The sequence below is a fragment of the Pseudochaenichthys georgianus genome, chromosome 6, assembly GCF_902827115.2.
Source record: "Pseudochaenichthys georgianus chromosome 6, fPseGeo1.2, whole genome shotgun sequence".
NCBI lineage: Eukaryota > Metazoa > Chordata > Actinopteri > Perciformes > Channichthyidae > Pseudochaenichthys > Pseudochaenichthys georgianus.
Window position 1 is genome coordinate 29,468,588 of NC_047508.1, and position 13,986 is coordinate 29,482,573.

Sequence of the window (13,986 nt, forward strand, 5' to 3'; positions counted from 1 at the left end):
ACGCAGGGGCGGACTGGGACTACAAATCAGCCCGGGACTCTCGACCGGCCCACTTCGGTACCGCCGGCCCACCGCGGTACCGCAAGTAAATACCGCTAGTAAATTGTCGGGGGGACTGGGGGGGTAGACAATTTACTAGCGGTAGACATTAAGGGTAAATAATGTGGACTTGTATTATCATTGGCCCCACCATTGTAACCACTGGCCCGGAGCATTCGTCCAAAAAAAATGGACTAATAATGAAGTAAATTAACACATTTGTTGCAATAGTAATGTATGCACTAACGACATTACTACTTGTATTACAACATTTTAATCATCAGTTCTTCCTCATTTTCCTCAATTGTTCATATTTGGTTTATTAAAATAATGATATTGTGGTCATTGTTAAAAAATGTCTGCTATTATTATTATTTGTATAATGCACTTTCTGCCTTCCTGACAAACGGTGCCTTGCTCAGGGACATTGATTGAGTCTCGCAGGACAAATGGCACCCAAGAAAAGTGCAAACCTCCCTGACGAGGTGGAGGAGATTAAGAAATCTCTCGACTTCTTGTCAGCCGAAATCAAAACAGTCGTGGCGCAGCAAAATAAAATCATGGAGCTAATGGGAGAAATACAATCTCTGAAACTACAAAACATTGAAAAGGACAACAAGATCACTTTTCTGGAGAATCGAGTGGCCGACCTCGAACAATACACCAGGATGAACGATCTGATTATCAGCGGCCTGAAGACCAAACACCGAAGCTATGCCAGGGCGGCAGCGGCCTCAGAGGACACCACCGCCGGGAGAGGGGGAGCCGACGCTCCGGAGGTGGACCGTGAGTCGCTGGAGCAACAGGTGCTTTGCTTTTTGGATAGCAAGGGCATATCTGTTGACGGCGGAGATATTGAGGCCTGTCATGCCCTGCGGAGCAAGAACACATCAGCCACACCAGCAATAATAATCCGGTTCATCAACAGGAAAAAGAAATATGCACTCCTCAGACAAGGAAGGAAACTAAAAGGGACCAATGTTTACATTAACGAACACCTTACGAAGAAGAACGCGGACATCGCAAGGAGAGCACGTATTCTTAGGAAACAAAACAAGATTCAAGCAACATGGTCGACAAATTGTAAAATTGTTATCAAACTAAATGGATCAACAGCAGAGATGGCGAAAGTGCTCATTATCCGGGAAATCACCGAGCTGGATCAGTTTGAGGAATGAATCATCAAAATCAACATAAGGTAGGCCTACCTGAAAAGCTACACACTGAAATGAACACACTAAGAACACCCATGAGCTTGGACACAAATCACTCACCTGCTGAATATGAAAAACTGGACTTGAAATGTTTCAAATACACGGAACATAGATCACAAGACATTGAAAAGGATATTGACCCTGAAAATAATTTCTACAATAACATCCATAACCAATGTGAATACTACACAGAAGATCAACTCAAAAGAAATGGAATAATGGATGGATCAATATCAATATTACATTTTAATAGCAGAAGCCTCATTTCAAATGTATCAAAGATCAAACACTGTTTAAGGCAACTGGAGAAACAAGTTACAGCCCTAGCAATATCAGAGACCTGGCTTAGTGAGGAGAAAGCTGACATGGTTGAAATCGAGGGATACAACATGTTTTTTACTAACAGGACACATTCTAAAGGTGGGGGGACTGCACTTTACATTAACAAAAGTTACAAAAGTAGATCTGTCAGTAATATGTCTTTCGCTGTAGACAACATTATGGAATGCATAACAGTAGAAATTGAAATGAAAACATCTAAAAACCTTCTGATAAGCTGCGTGTATAGAAAACCAGGATCATGTATTGACACATTTGAGAAAAAGCTAGCTGAACTGTATAACTACACAAGCAGCAAGAAAATGCTCTTTGTATGTGGAGATTTTAACATTGATTTGCTGAACCCACAAGAACACAATGCAACTACAGAATTTATTAATTCTATGTATAGCAACAGTTTATATCCTACAATCACACGACCAACCAGAATAACATCACACAGTGCTACACTCATTGACAACATATTCACAAATGTTATGGATAGGAAAGTAATAAGTGGAATATTAATCAATGACACAAGTGACCACCTGCCAGTCTTTGCAACAATACAGAACTGTACTAGGATCAAAAAAGACACCAGAAAAGTCACAATTACAAGACACAAAACACCAGAGTCTGTTCATTCTTTTAAAGAAGAATTATCTAAACAAGACTGGAACAAAGTGTATGTGCAAGATGCAAATGAAGCCTATGAATCATTTTTACATATTCTATCAGGGCTGTATGAAAAACATTGTCCTCGTGTAAAGAAAATAGTGAAACAAAAATATGCTGAAAAACCATGGATCACTAAGGGAATATTAAATGCATGTAAAATGAAAAATGAATTATATAAAGACTTCTTAAAGAATGGATCAGTCGAGGCTGAAAAAAAATACAAGTCATACAAAAACAAACTAACAAAGATAATACGATGTAGCAAAATGGATCATTACAACAAATTATTGGAGGATAACAAAAATAACATTAAAAATACATGGAATGTATTAAATACCATTATTAAAAAAGGAAATGAAAAGGCACAATACCCAAACAGTTTTCTGTCAAAAAACGATACAGTAATTTATGACATGACCTCAGTTGCCGAAGATTTCAATAAGTACTTTGTCAATGTTGGTCCTTGTCTAGCTGGAGAAATTCCAAATACTGGTTGTAGTGATGGTGTTGAAAGTAAAGATATATATGTGAAGGAAACTATATTCTTAAGAGGGACTGATGAAAATGAAATTATTGACACAGTTAAAAAACTTAAGAGTAAAAGGTCTACAGACTGTCATGATATTGACATGTATACAGTTAAAAACATTATTGAATGTATAGCCAAACCACTAACTCACATCTGTAATCAGTCAATACAAACCGGTGTATTTCCAAATAAAATGAAAACTGCTAAAGTCATACCAATACATAAATCTGGAGATAAACATTTACTGTCAAACTATAGACCAATTTCATTGCTCTCACAGTTTTCTAAAATACTGGAAAAAATCTACTATACAAGACTAAATGACTTCATCACCAAACATAACATACTCTATGAACAACAATATGGTTTCAGAGAAAACAGAACTACATCATTTGCAGTTATAGAATTTATGGAACACATTACTAAGGCAATAGAAAAGAAAGAATATGCAATAGGGATATTTCTGGACCTTAAAAAAGCATTTGACACGGTTGACCATGAATTATTAATTAAAAAACTACAGAGATATGGCATTAGAGGTGTTGCACTATCATGGCTATCCAGCTACCTACACAACAGGGAACAGTACGTTGAACTACAAAGCCATAAATCACAACTACTGCAGGTTACATGTGGGGTGCCTCAGGGCTCAGTCTTGGGGCCATTACTATTTATTCTGTATATTAACAATATATGTGAAGTATCAAAAATTATTAAAACCATTCTTTTTGCAGACGACACAAGTCTACTCTGCTGTGGGGACGATTTAGAACAGCTATTGGTCACAATGGAGAAGGAACTGAGCAGGATGAAGATCTGGTTTGACCAAAATAAATTAACATTGAATGCAAGCAAAACCAAACTCATTATATTTGGGAATCGATCGACCAATACAGAGAAGAAACTCACTATAAATGGCGTCCAATTAGAAAGAGTATCGGAAATAAAGTTCCTTGGAGTAATCATAGACAATAAATTAAGTTGGAAACCACATATAAGCTATATCAAAGCCAAAATATCCAAATCAATAGCAATTCTGAATAAAGCCAAATACCTAATTAATCAAGCTTCTTTGTTTATGCTGTACTGCTCCTTCATACTTCCATACATGATGTATTGTGTGGAAGTTTGGGGGAACACATATAAAACAAATACACATCCTATCTTCATCCTGCAAAAAAGAGCCATACGAGTTATACATAAAACTACCTACAGAGAACCAACAAATAAATTGTTCATCAAACTAAAAACACTAAAACTACAAGACCTGGTTGACTATAAAACTATTCAAATTATGTTCAAAGCCGCAAATCAACAATTACCTCATAATATCCAGGGACTTTTCACACGGAGAGAAAGCATACACATGTTGAGAGGAAACTGCATTTTCAAAAAACCACCCGTACGAACAAATGCCAAACTTCATTGCATCTCATCAAAAGGTGTTAGTCTGTGGAATAACTGTAACGATGCACTGAAATATTGTACAAGTCTATCTAAAATGAAAGTATTATTTAGGAGTCTAATCATTAATGGTTATGAACAGGACCTGTAAAATCTCATTTGTTGTTATTTCTTGTAATTGTAAAAAGTAATTTCTTTCTGATTGTTTTGTAAAAAAAAAAGAAAAGATTAACAAGACAAACATGTCGCTGATGACGATGACCTAATGTTTTATAAGAAAAATATATGTTAGAGGGGGTAGGACCAGAAAAGTTTTTTAAGCTTCTTCTTGCCCCTGTTGAACATGAACAGAGACTATCTGAAAATTATTATTATTGTTTTTTTTTTTTTGGTACTTTGTTATAATTATTAATCTGAGTGAAAAGGAAAAAAAAAAAAAGAAAGGAGAATATATATATATATATTATTGTTATATATTTGTTTTGTTTCTGACATGTTCAATAAATTGACTAACTAACTAACTAACATTAGGAGTTAGACATGTAATGGCTATGTAATAGATTTGATTAGCACCTTCATTATCCTAAACTGCTGGGACATTTCGCCAATACCTTTTTATATGGTCTACTCTTCACTTACTTGTCAGCATAGGTCGGCATTGATGTACAGAGCCGACAGAAGACCTTGTTTATATGGGCATCATATGGAGAGGTGCAGTGACGCGTCCTGAAACCAGGAAGTAAGCTGCTGGTTCCCTCGACAAGGGTTTTGGAAAATAGCTGGAAATAAGGTCTGTGGAAAACAAACCTGTTTGATAAATGCACGTTTTGTTCAGCCGGATAATCTCCACATGTCTACCCTACTTTTATAATTTTCGAATCATAAATCTAATCGATAGATTATAAAAGGGTTTTAGGACGCGTCACTGCAGCCAACTCCATCATCAAGCTGGCTGACACTTTCTCTCCCTCTTCTTCTCATGCTCCCTGTCACTCTCCTTGAACTCCTCCGGTGACTTTCTTTTATTTGAAGATTGTTTTTTGCCCGGCGCTTGGCCGGTTACCGCTGGTAATAAAAACATTTGGCGAATGGTTAGGTGGCACGATAGTCTGTAGTGAAGCAGCGCGCTCCTGCTCCCGCTGCGCTCCGGAGCAAACAGCTGTTTGCTTTTCACCCAACAAAAACGACAACCGACTCACGGAACGCTATGTTGTAGCGTTGATAAACGAAACAATTTAACTAAATTGCTAGTCAAAATACCAATACCACAGGACCATTTTTATATTTTTAGTGGCCCGAGCGGGCAAGTGGAAAGTACGTTATGCTGGCCCGGGGTGTCTAAATAGTGCTTCCGGGCCAGCGGGCCATTTAATGTCGAGCCCTGCCGGTTACCGGCCGGCACACATCGTCCGACCGGCCCACTTCAGTACCGGCCCATCGGGATTCGTCCCGAACGTCCCGATGGCCAGTCCGCCCCTGCTCACACGTTTCCTACAACGGTAACATTTCAAAACATCATGATTGGTATGTGAAATTACACTTTTCCAGTTTAAATCAAACCAGTTCAAAAAGCCCAGACAAAAACATAGATTTATTCGAAATAACCACAACTATGATAACTGGCAATTCACAGACCTATAGTAAGAAGCTAGGGAATATGTTGTCATGATGACCTTGATTATTTAGTTACTTTACCATTTGATCAGCAGATCCTCATTTATGTATACAACGATCCCAGTACACCCACTGTTTGTTTAGTAGTGCAATGATTGAGTGAGGAATTAATGTGACAACTTTTCTTAAATAGGGGAGCATTTTCCTCTGCTTTCAAATATGTTGATTAGAATAATTAAAGTAATATGGTACATGGCTTGAAGCTAAGCGCACACCTTTTCTGAAAAGTATCGTCCCTCTTCACAACGCGGATAGCAGACTTTGTCCTTTAAAGTGCTGCCCCAGTCGCACGTCAAACATCCCTGAGGCGAGGCATCTGGAAACACATACTTATGATGTGAGAACTTGCATGAAAACAAAAGTGCAAAATTGACATATCGGGCAGATATCTACGTAGATAAACAGGATAACAAATCGACCACAGAAATAACTGTGTAATGCCTTCAAGAACTATACCTGTGCATGTCTGACAACTGGTGTGGCACTGTTTGCACATGTCATTGAGCTGAAACGATGGGGACAGTGCTCCACACACAGCTTGGTGCCCTGTAGCTCCAGAAGAGGAGGGGCACAGGCCCTGCAAGACTCAGGCCCCGCGCCACACAGCTCACAGGATCGGTCACATCTCTCACACTGAGAGCCCTCTCTGTAATACCTGAGGAAATGCGTGAAATGATCAATATTAACTAAAGACAATTAAGAAATCTTCATAGAATGAAGTACAATAGGTATACTACTGCAATAAGATTTTAGAAAGATGTTGAACATACTGGCTATGTTAATAACTCAGATTATTTCCTAAACAAAGATAATATGTCGTTATGCTTCCTGGATAAGACAATAGTGGGAGCATTACGAAAGTCAATAGACTTTGTTAAAAGGGTTGCAGTTTAATACCAAAGTAAACATTTGCATGATTAATCAGCCAGCTGTTTACCCTGTGGGACAATTATTGACACAGAGGTGGAGTATAGGCGCAGGTGTCCCACAGAGCATGTCCGGCAATCTTTGGGCGAAGCTCCGGTGCAGGAGGAACAGGCGTTATCACAAAACAAACAGAGACCCAGCTCCTTCCCATCAGCATCCTGCTCTGTGGCGTATGTACCGTCTGGACACTCACTCACACAGCTGCTGTCTGGAAAGTAAGTGCACAGAGAAAAGGTTCCATTCATAATTCATAAATCAACATTTGTTGGCACCTATAGAGATGAGGGGAGAAAACATTCTCATAAGAGATGTGGTTCTTAATCTTATAATACAAGATTCTGAATCGGTTGAAACATTTAAAAAAAAAAATCTATTTTTGTAAAAAAGAAAAATTGACAGAACTACAATTGCTTACACAACAATAATTGCTATTAATATTAAAACAAAAAAACTAATTTAAGGCTCGAAAAAATAAAAGGTAAAATGCTACCATTTCTTCAAATGCAATTGTACACGGAAGCAACACAGGTATATTAAGTCATACATGTATATTGCCATGATTCAGAGGTTGATGTTGTTAACTGCTGATCAACGACATGCAGCTGTTTAGGCGTGACCAAGATAGTGAAATATTTTCTCAAGCGGTTGCAACTAGAGTTAAAAATGTACATCAGACTTGTTTACAATGACTAAACAAGGCTTCATCAAGTTCCTAAATAATACTGTTATAGAGTCCCTGATGACACTCTGGAGATACTGTATGTGTTTATTTTCTCTGTGGCATAACAAGAGCACATTTATTTGACACCCTTTACCACTTCAGTTTTGCAGTTTAATATGACTAGACCATGCTCACTCTGAAGGTATTTGGGGACGGCACAGGTCTGGCATTCGTCGTTGCTCGGCCCCTCACACGAGTAACAGTGCCGGTGGCAACCCATGCAGGTGAACTGGTCGTCGTGGAGATAGGTCCTCGGTGGGCAGTATGTGTCGCCCGTCACGCCACACAACAGTGTGTTGGGATCCAGCACGAGGGCTTTCTCGCACTGGGTGCACTGGTTGGCATCCGAGCCGAAGCAGCTGAAGCATGTCTGGTGACACTCTGCACATAGTCATACAGACTGTTTCAGTGCAATAACATATTATTTACAAATGAGGGTGTGATGGCCTCAATATGCCTGGAGGTGAGTCTGTAATCTATGAGGCGGCAGTGGCTCACTCTGTAGGCAGGGCCGCCTTAATGCACGGGCTGACCTGGGCTGAAGCCCAGGGGCCTACGGAGATCAGGGGCCTATCATGAGCCAATAAAAAAGTTTTTAAAAAAAATGTAATTAAAAAAAAAAAGTTTTTTATTTCGGATGTTTTTACAAAACATTTAAATAAACAAAGTCTTGGATTTCAGAATATGAAACTTTTATTTCCAAAATCACACGTTAAATATATTTTTGAAGCTTGTAAAGGGAAGATGACAGCTCTCACTCGCCACTCACTCCTCTCTCCGGCTGACATTATGAAGGTAGGCATATAGTAATCATAGATAACACGGCAGGGTCCGTTACAGTTTGTTTTCATCTGGTTTCAAATAAACAAAGTCTTAGCTTTCAGAATATTAAAATTGTTTTGGCAAATTCAGATAAATACAACTTTGAAGCTTCGGCATAATTACAAGCGGAGAACGGAGTAACTTGACGTCACAGCAGGCAGAACAACAGTCGGTGTTTCTCGTGAGTGTTTTCCCCGGGAAAAAAACACAACACACACAAACGCAAAAATACACAAACACACACACTCGCAAGCTTCCCCGAGAAAAGTAATCCAAACGAAAATATCTTCGCTCCGTAGTATTTTGATCATTTGCTCCGCTAATCAATCAGATCGATGGATTCCAGAGATTTTTCTCAAACATGATGACTCCGAAACAGTCAGTGGGCACCACTTAACAGCCAATGAGAATGAGAATATGTTTCACATGTGACTTATTCAAATTGCGAGTGATTGAGTGACAGATGAAGGTTGTTTAGAAGAAAAAGTTTGAGAAGAAAAAGTTTGAGAGTGGCGCTCGGGAAAGGAAATTGTTGAGGGAAAAAGAGTTTCGAGACAAGCAGCTATTACAAAACATGCCGAAGCTTACAGGTTATTTTAAACCTGTAGGCCAGGAGGAGGAGGAAGGACAGATGAGTTCTGTACCGAGCGGTAGCGGTGCCGGCCGCGGGGCCTCGGAGCCAAGTAGGCCGTCTGGTTCTGATAGCGATGGAGTAGCGGGAGAGGAAAAACAGACAGGAGGGACATTATCTGTTGGAGGAGATGAGAGGACGACGAGGACTTGCTACGTGGAGGGGAGCCAACGGCAACCGGACAGATACATGAGGGAGGCCCGATACGTCACTCACCTGGAGGAGAGGACCAGGCGCGCGCAGAGCAGAGTGGAGAAGTGCGATCACAGAGCCTGCCGAGGCTATACATGACTTTCATTTGTTGTTTAAATAGGGGGCCTACAAAACCTATCATCCCCAGGGCCTGATGGCAGGTTAAGGCGGGCCTGTCTGTAGGGACTCTTCCATCTTAAATAAATACGGTTCTAATGTCTCACTAAACTGTAGACGCCCTTACAAATAATACAGGGATGTGTGGCCCTGGTTGATTACGTGGATTAAGCACTTTCTTTATTAGCATAAGCGCATTTTCATTCGATATTCATGTTATGTTGACTTTACATTCAATAAAAACAATACTTACGTAAGGGCTGGACTGGCCATCTGGCATACCGGGCATTTTCCCGGTGGGCTGACGTGCCTTTTGGGCCGACACGTTTTTTTTCTGAAGTCCCGGCCCATAAGACGGGTAGATTTAATCACCTCCCCCTTTGGCCGCTCGGTGTGCATCATTAAATCACGCCCCCAGGAGGTGAGCCGGCCGTTGAAGCCAAACTGCCTTTTTTTTCGAGAAAAAAAAAAGTTCGAGTTAGAAATGGCGAAGGCCAAGTGAAAAGGGGGAGCAGAAAAATTGCGGGCAAGAAAAAAGCAGGCCCTTCGTGCTGATGCTGCCGCTTGTGTCAAAATAACCGACATGTTTAGTACAGGTACAGGTCCATCTTCTTCTAACCCGTGGCCGATATTGGTGGTGAGGAAGATGATGAGAGGGAGAGGGGAGAGGGAGGAGAACTTGCGGTAAGCAGAAGCTAAGAAAATTAGGAAAATATTATTATTAAGGTTATGATACTCTGTAGTTCTAGAACCCATTAATATCCCTTTGATGAAGCACTAATAAGGCAAAGCAAGTTTATTTATATAGCACTTTTCCAACAAGTCCTCCAACTCATACGACCAAATGGGTCGATTGTTTAAGCCCTTATTACGACCAAATATGTCGTTTGTTCAAGCGCATAATACGACCTATAATTACGTTTTAAAATTGTCGGCCTCTAGTGCTCCCGTTCAATGCAAACGTTACAGAGGGTTGTTTATTCACAAATAACCCTCTCTGTAAAATCCTAAATTGTAGGATAGTTTGGCCATTAAAACGCTTTATGATTAGATTTCTAGCGAGAAGTATATATTGTACTTTTAGAATCCACGTCCAGTCGATATGTAGGATCTATAGTTTGATAGATATTACGAAGATGATTTGAGGTTTCGTCAGGAGAACGTGTATATGCGACAAGCTTCCCTGTAAAGTTACGGGTTGAAAACAGTATTTCCGGTCTCGACGTTTTCATAATAAAACCAATGATCAAATTATTTAACAGTGATATCTGCACTACTCATCCACTAAAAAACATCAGTTTATCCTAGTTAATTATACGACATTAATTGGTTTAAATTGTGTACAATGCTTTTGTGTTTTTCCCATAGGTTTTTCTCTTTCGATTCTGAGAGACACATTTCTTTTTTCAGAGGTTTTGATAGGCTAAAATCACGCCGCAATGCACGTCGGGATATAGTGTTTATGTGATATGAAATCGGAAAACATTAAAAAAAAAAATAATAATACTTTATTCCGAGTGTTCTTGCTTTTCTCTTTGAAAGTCATCACATAACGGCATTGCAATACACGGTTCGGCTGCATTAAATATTACATACCTGCCCTAGATATGTATGTATAGAGCCCTGATCAGAAGACCTTTTGACAAACTGGAAGAGATGCCGCCAAAACTGAATACGTGACGTGGACCATAAATATATCAACAATTAAACAACATCTTCCATTTCTTTTCACACAATACGTCTCCTTGCAGTATCAACACTAATTCGGCTGACTTTTATATTTGATCCAATTAGTAGATCTGTCTGTATTTACACCATAACGGTGCACAGCTGATAGAAAGGGACGTTTTTGTAGTTTTTAAAGATATTACTGATTTTATGAACTACCTTTCCAACTCCTCATGCAGTTGACTGTTACAGGTCTATACAAGTTAATGGTACAATGCATAAGCTTCACGTCGAGAGACTGAAACTGTATTTTCCTTTAACGTTCTGTTTTAATTTCACAATAAAGTGAATAGTCATATTATGTACGATATTATTATGTTTTATTAACTAGACCACTGGTCTAAACCGCACCTCCTAGTGGTTAAAGCACGTTATTGAATTTAGTTGTTGAATAAGTTATATTTGATGAAAACATTTAAATATTAAGAGTAGCCTACATACAAAATAGGGGTCAATGATAGAAATATAGAATGGAAAATATCAAGAAGATACTGTAGTGATCTCTACAATAAAACAGTTTAGTGCAGGACGTCCAAAGATATTAACAGGAGGATGTGCAAAACAGACAAACTGATAAGGCTGAATTTTACTCAGGTGTAACTAAAGTCTGATTTAAGGGTTGTTTATATTTCACATCATTAATCAGAATCTGCAAAGTAACAAAAATAAATGTAGTAGAGTAAAAATACCAGGTTAACCTCTGAATTGTCGTGGAGTAGAACAAAGTAGTACATGCTGCTGTAACAAAAACATTTCCCAACTTGGGATCAATAAAGTATCTTAACTTAAGATGATCGATGGCTACTGCCATATTTGCTAAATGTGCATCTGAACCTTGACAAGTGCATGTTTCAGGCTTATCAATTAACAACAGGAGGGGTCACAGACATAAGACCAGCTGTTAAATAAAGCTCTTCTGACCTTAGCTGCCTGTCATGTGGTATTAATGCTGCCCATTATGGACACAAGCAATTTTCACCCATGTATTAATTATATGTTTTAAATTTGATAACACCAATGTGTTTCGTATCCCCTAAACCTCCAGGGATGTATACAGTTGAATACTGGCAACTTCTAATTGTGGGAAATACGAAAACGTCTTTTAAAACTACATTTCCCAGTAGAGACGTGCCATAGAACATGTTGCGAAACACACAATAGCCAGCAAGTGTAATTCTGGGGGGGAGGGCCGGGCTGGACCCGTCCAAGTTCAGTTTTGGATAGTCTGGCGTGGTTCCATTCCATTTCAAAGAGCTGTTTGACAGAGTAACCTTGTCACACTGCCACTCCAATATCCAATCACAGAGCTTGAGGGCTAATCACGGGGTTTGTAAAGCAAGGCGGATGTTGTAGTCCCAAACGATAGCTGGGGATTCTGGGTAGTGTAGTGTCTTCGGAAACTCTGTAGTGTCTAAACTCCGAAAAAACAATTTGTTTCTCCGAATCGAAGGTTAAAAACACAAAAGCATTGTACACAATTTAAACCAATCAATATTGTGTAATTAACAAGGATAAACTGATGTTTTTTAGTGGATGAGTAATGGAGATATCACTGTGTAATCATTTGACAGTGTGGGGAATACTTCCGGTTTTATTATGAAAACTTCGAGACCGGAAAAACTGTTTTCACCCACACTAACTTTACATGGAAGCTGCCCCATATACACGTTCTCCTGGCGAGACCTCAAATCATCTTCGTATATCTATCAAACTGTAGATCCTACACATCCACTGGACGTAGATTATAAAAGTACAATATACACTTCTCGCTAGAAATCTAATAAAAAAGCATTTTAATGGCCAAACTATTCCACAATTTAGGATTTTCCAGAGAGGGTTATTTGTGAATAAACGACCCTCCGGAGCGTTTGCAATCGACAGGAGCATGTTGTTTCTTACACGACCACTAGAGGTGCTACACTTTAAAACGTGACTCTGGGTCGTATTTAGCTGCTGAACAATCGACCTATATGGTCGTTTTTTGTAGGAGGACAGGCTGCACTTTTCAACACAAGGCAATTCAAAGTGCTGTACAAAAAATTAAAGACATTAAGAAAATGGCATTTAAAATCAGTCATTAAAAAGAAAAGCTAATAAAATAAACATTAAAAGAAAAAATACATGGATAAAAGTTACAGTGCAGTCTAAGATATGAATAGTTCAATTAAAAGCAGCGACGAAAAGAAAAGTCTTCAGCCTGGATTTAAAAGTAGTAAGAGTTGCAGCGGACCTGCAGGTTTCTGGGAGTTGGTTCCAGATATTTGGAGCATAATAACTGAACGCTGCTTTACCATGTTTAGTTCTGACTCTGGGGACAGAAAGCTGACCAGTCCCTGAAGACCTGAGAGATCTGGATGGTTCATAATTTAGCAGGAGGTCAGAAATGTATTTTGGACCTAAACCATTCAGTGCTTTATAAACCAGCAGCAGTATTTTTGAAATCTATTCTTTGACACACAGGAAGCCAGTGTAAAGACTTCAGAACAGGAATAGTGTTAGTGAGGACTCGAGCAGCGGCGTTCTGAATCAGCTGCAGCTTCCTAATAGATTTTTTAGTGAGACCTGTGAAGACACCATTGCAGTAGTCGAGTCTACTGAAGATAAAAGCATGGACAAGTTTTTCCAAATCCTGCTGTGACATTAGTCTTTTAATCCTAGATATATTCTTTAGGTGATAGTAGGCTGATTTAGTAACTGTTTTAATGTGACTGTTGAAACTCAGGTCAGAGTCCATGACTACACCTAGATTTCTGGCTTTATCTGTTGTTTTGAACATTGCAGACTGAAGCTCAGCGCTATAACTTTTATACGTTCTGACTTGGCTCCAAAAACCATTACCTCAGTTTTATCTTTGTTTAATTGGAGAAAATTCTGACACATCCAGTCATTGATTTGTTCAATGCACTTACTCAATGTTTGAATTGATGAGGAGGAACTAGATGAATTAGAAAATAGCACAACGTCTACAGTGGAAAATGGCGAAGAGGCACTT

At 39.2% G+C, this 13,986-nt stretch overlaps 1 protein-coding gene across 1 annotated transcript; it reads right to left on the minus strand.

Annotated features, from left to right (window-relative positions):
• Positions 1–5,637: 5,637 nt before the first annotated feature.
• Positions 5,638–9,539, minus strand: LOC117447641 (proprotein convertase subtilisin/kexin type 5-like). The gene is made up of 7 exons (XM_071203409.1): positions 9,520–9,539; positions 8,038–8,057; positions 7,640–7,885; positions 6,794–6,991; positions 6,313–6,511; positions 6,072–6,172; positions 5,638–5,673 (listed from the first exon to the last, which is right to left on the minus strand). Exons 1-5 carry the CDS (start codon positions 9,537–9,539, stop codon positions 6,354–6,356), a joined length of 642 nt encoding a protein of 213 aa, XP_071059510.1. The 3' UTR covers positions 5,638–5,673; positions 6,072–6,172; positions 6,313–6,353.
• Between the last annotated feature and the right edge of the window lie 4,447 nt (positions 9,540–13,986).

Coding starts and splice junctions, on each gene's coding strand:
- LOC117447641 (XM_071203409.1), bottom strand. CDS start 9,539: ATGGCCAGTCCAGCCCTTAC. Junction 6,992..7,639: donor CGTCCCCAAATACCTTCAGA/GTGAGCATGGTC, acceptor CTTACTTTCCAG/ACAGCAGCTGTGTGAGTGAG. Junction 6,512..6,793: donor GTCAATAATTGTCCCACAGG/GTAAACAGCTGG, acceptor GCATTTCCTCAG/GTATTACAGAGAGGGCTCTC.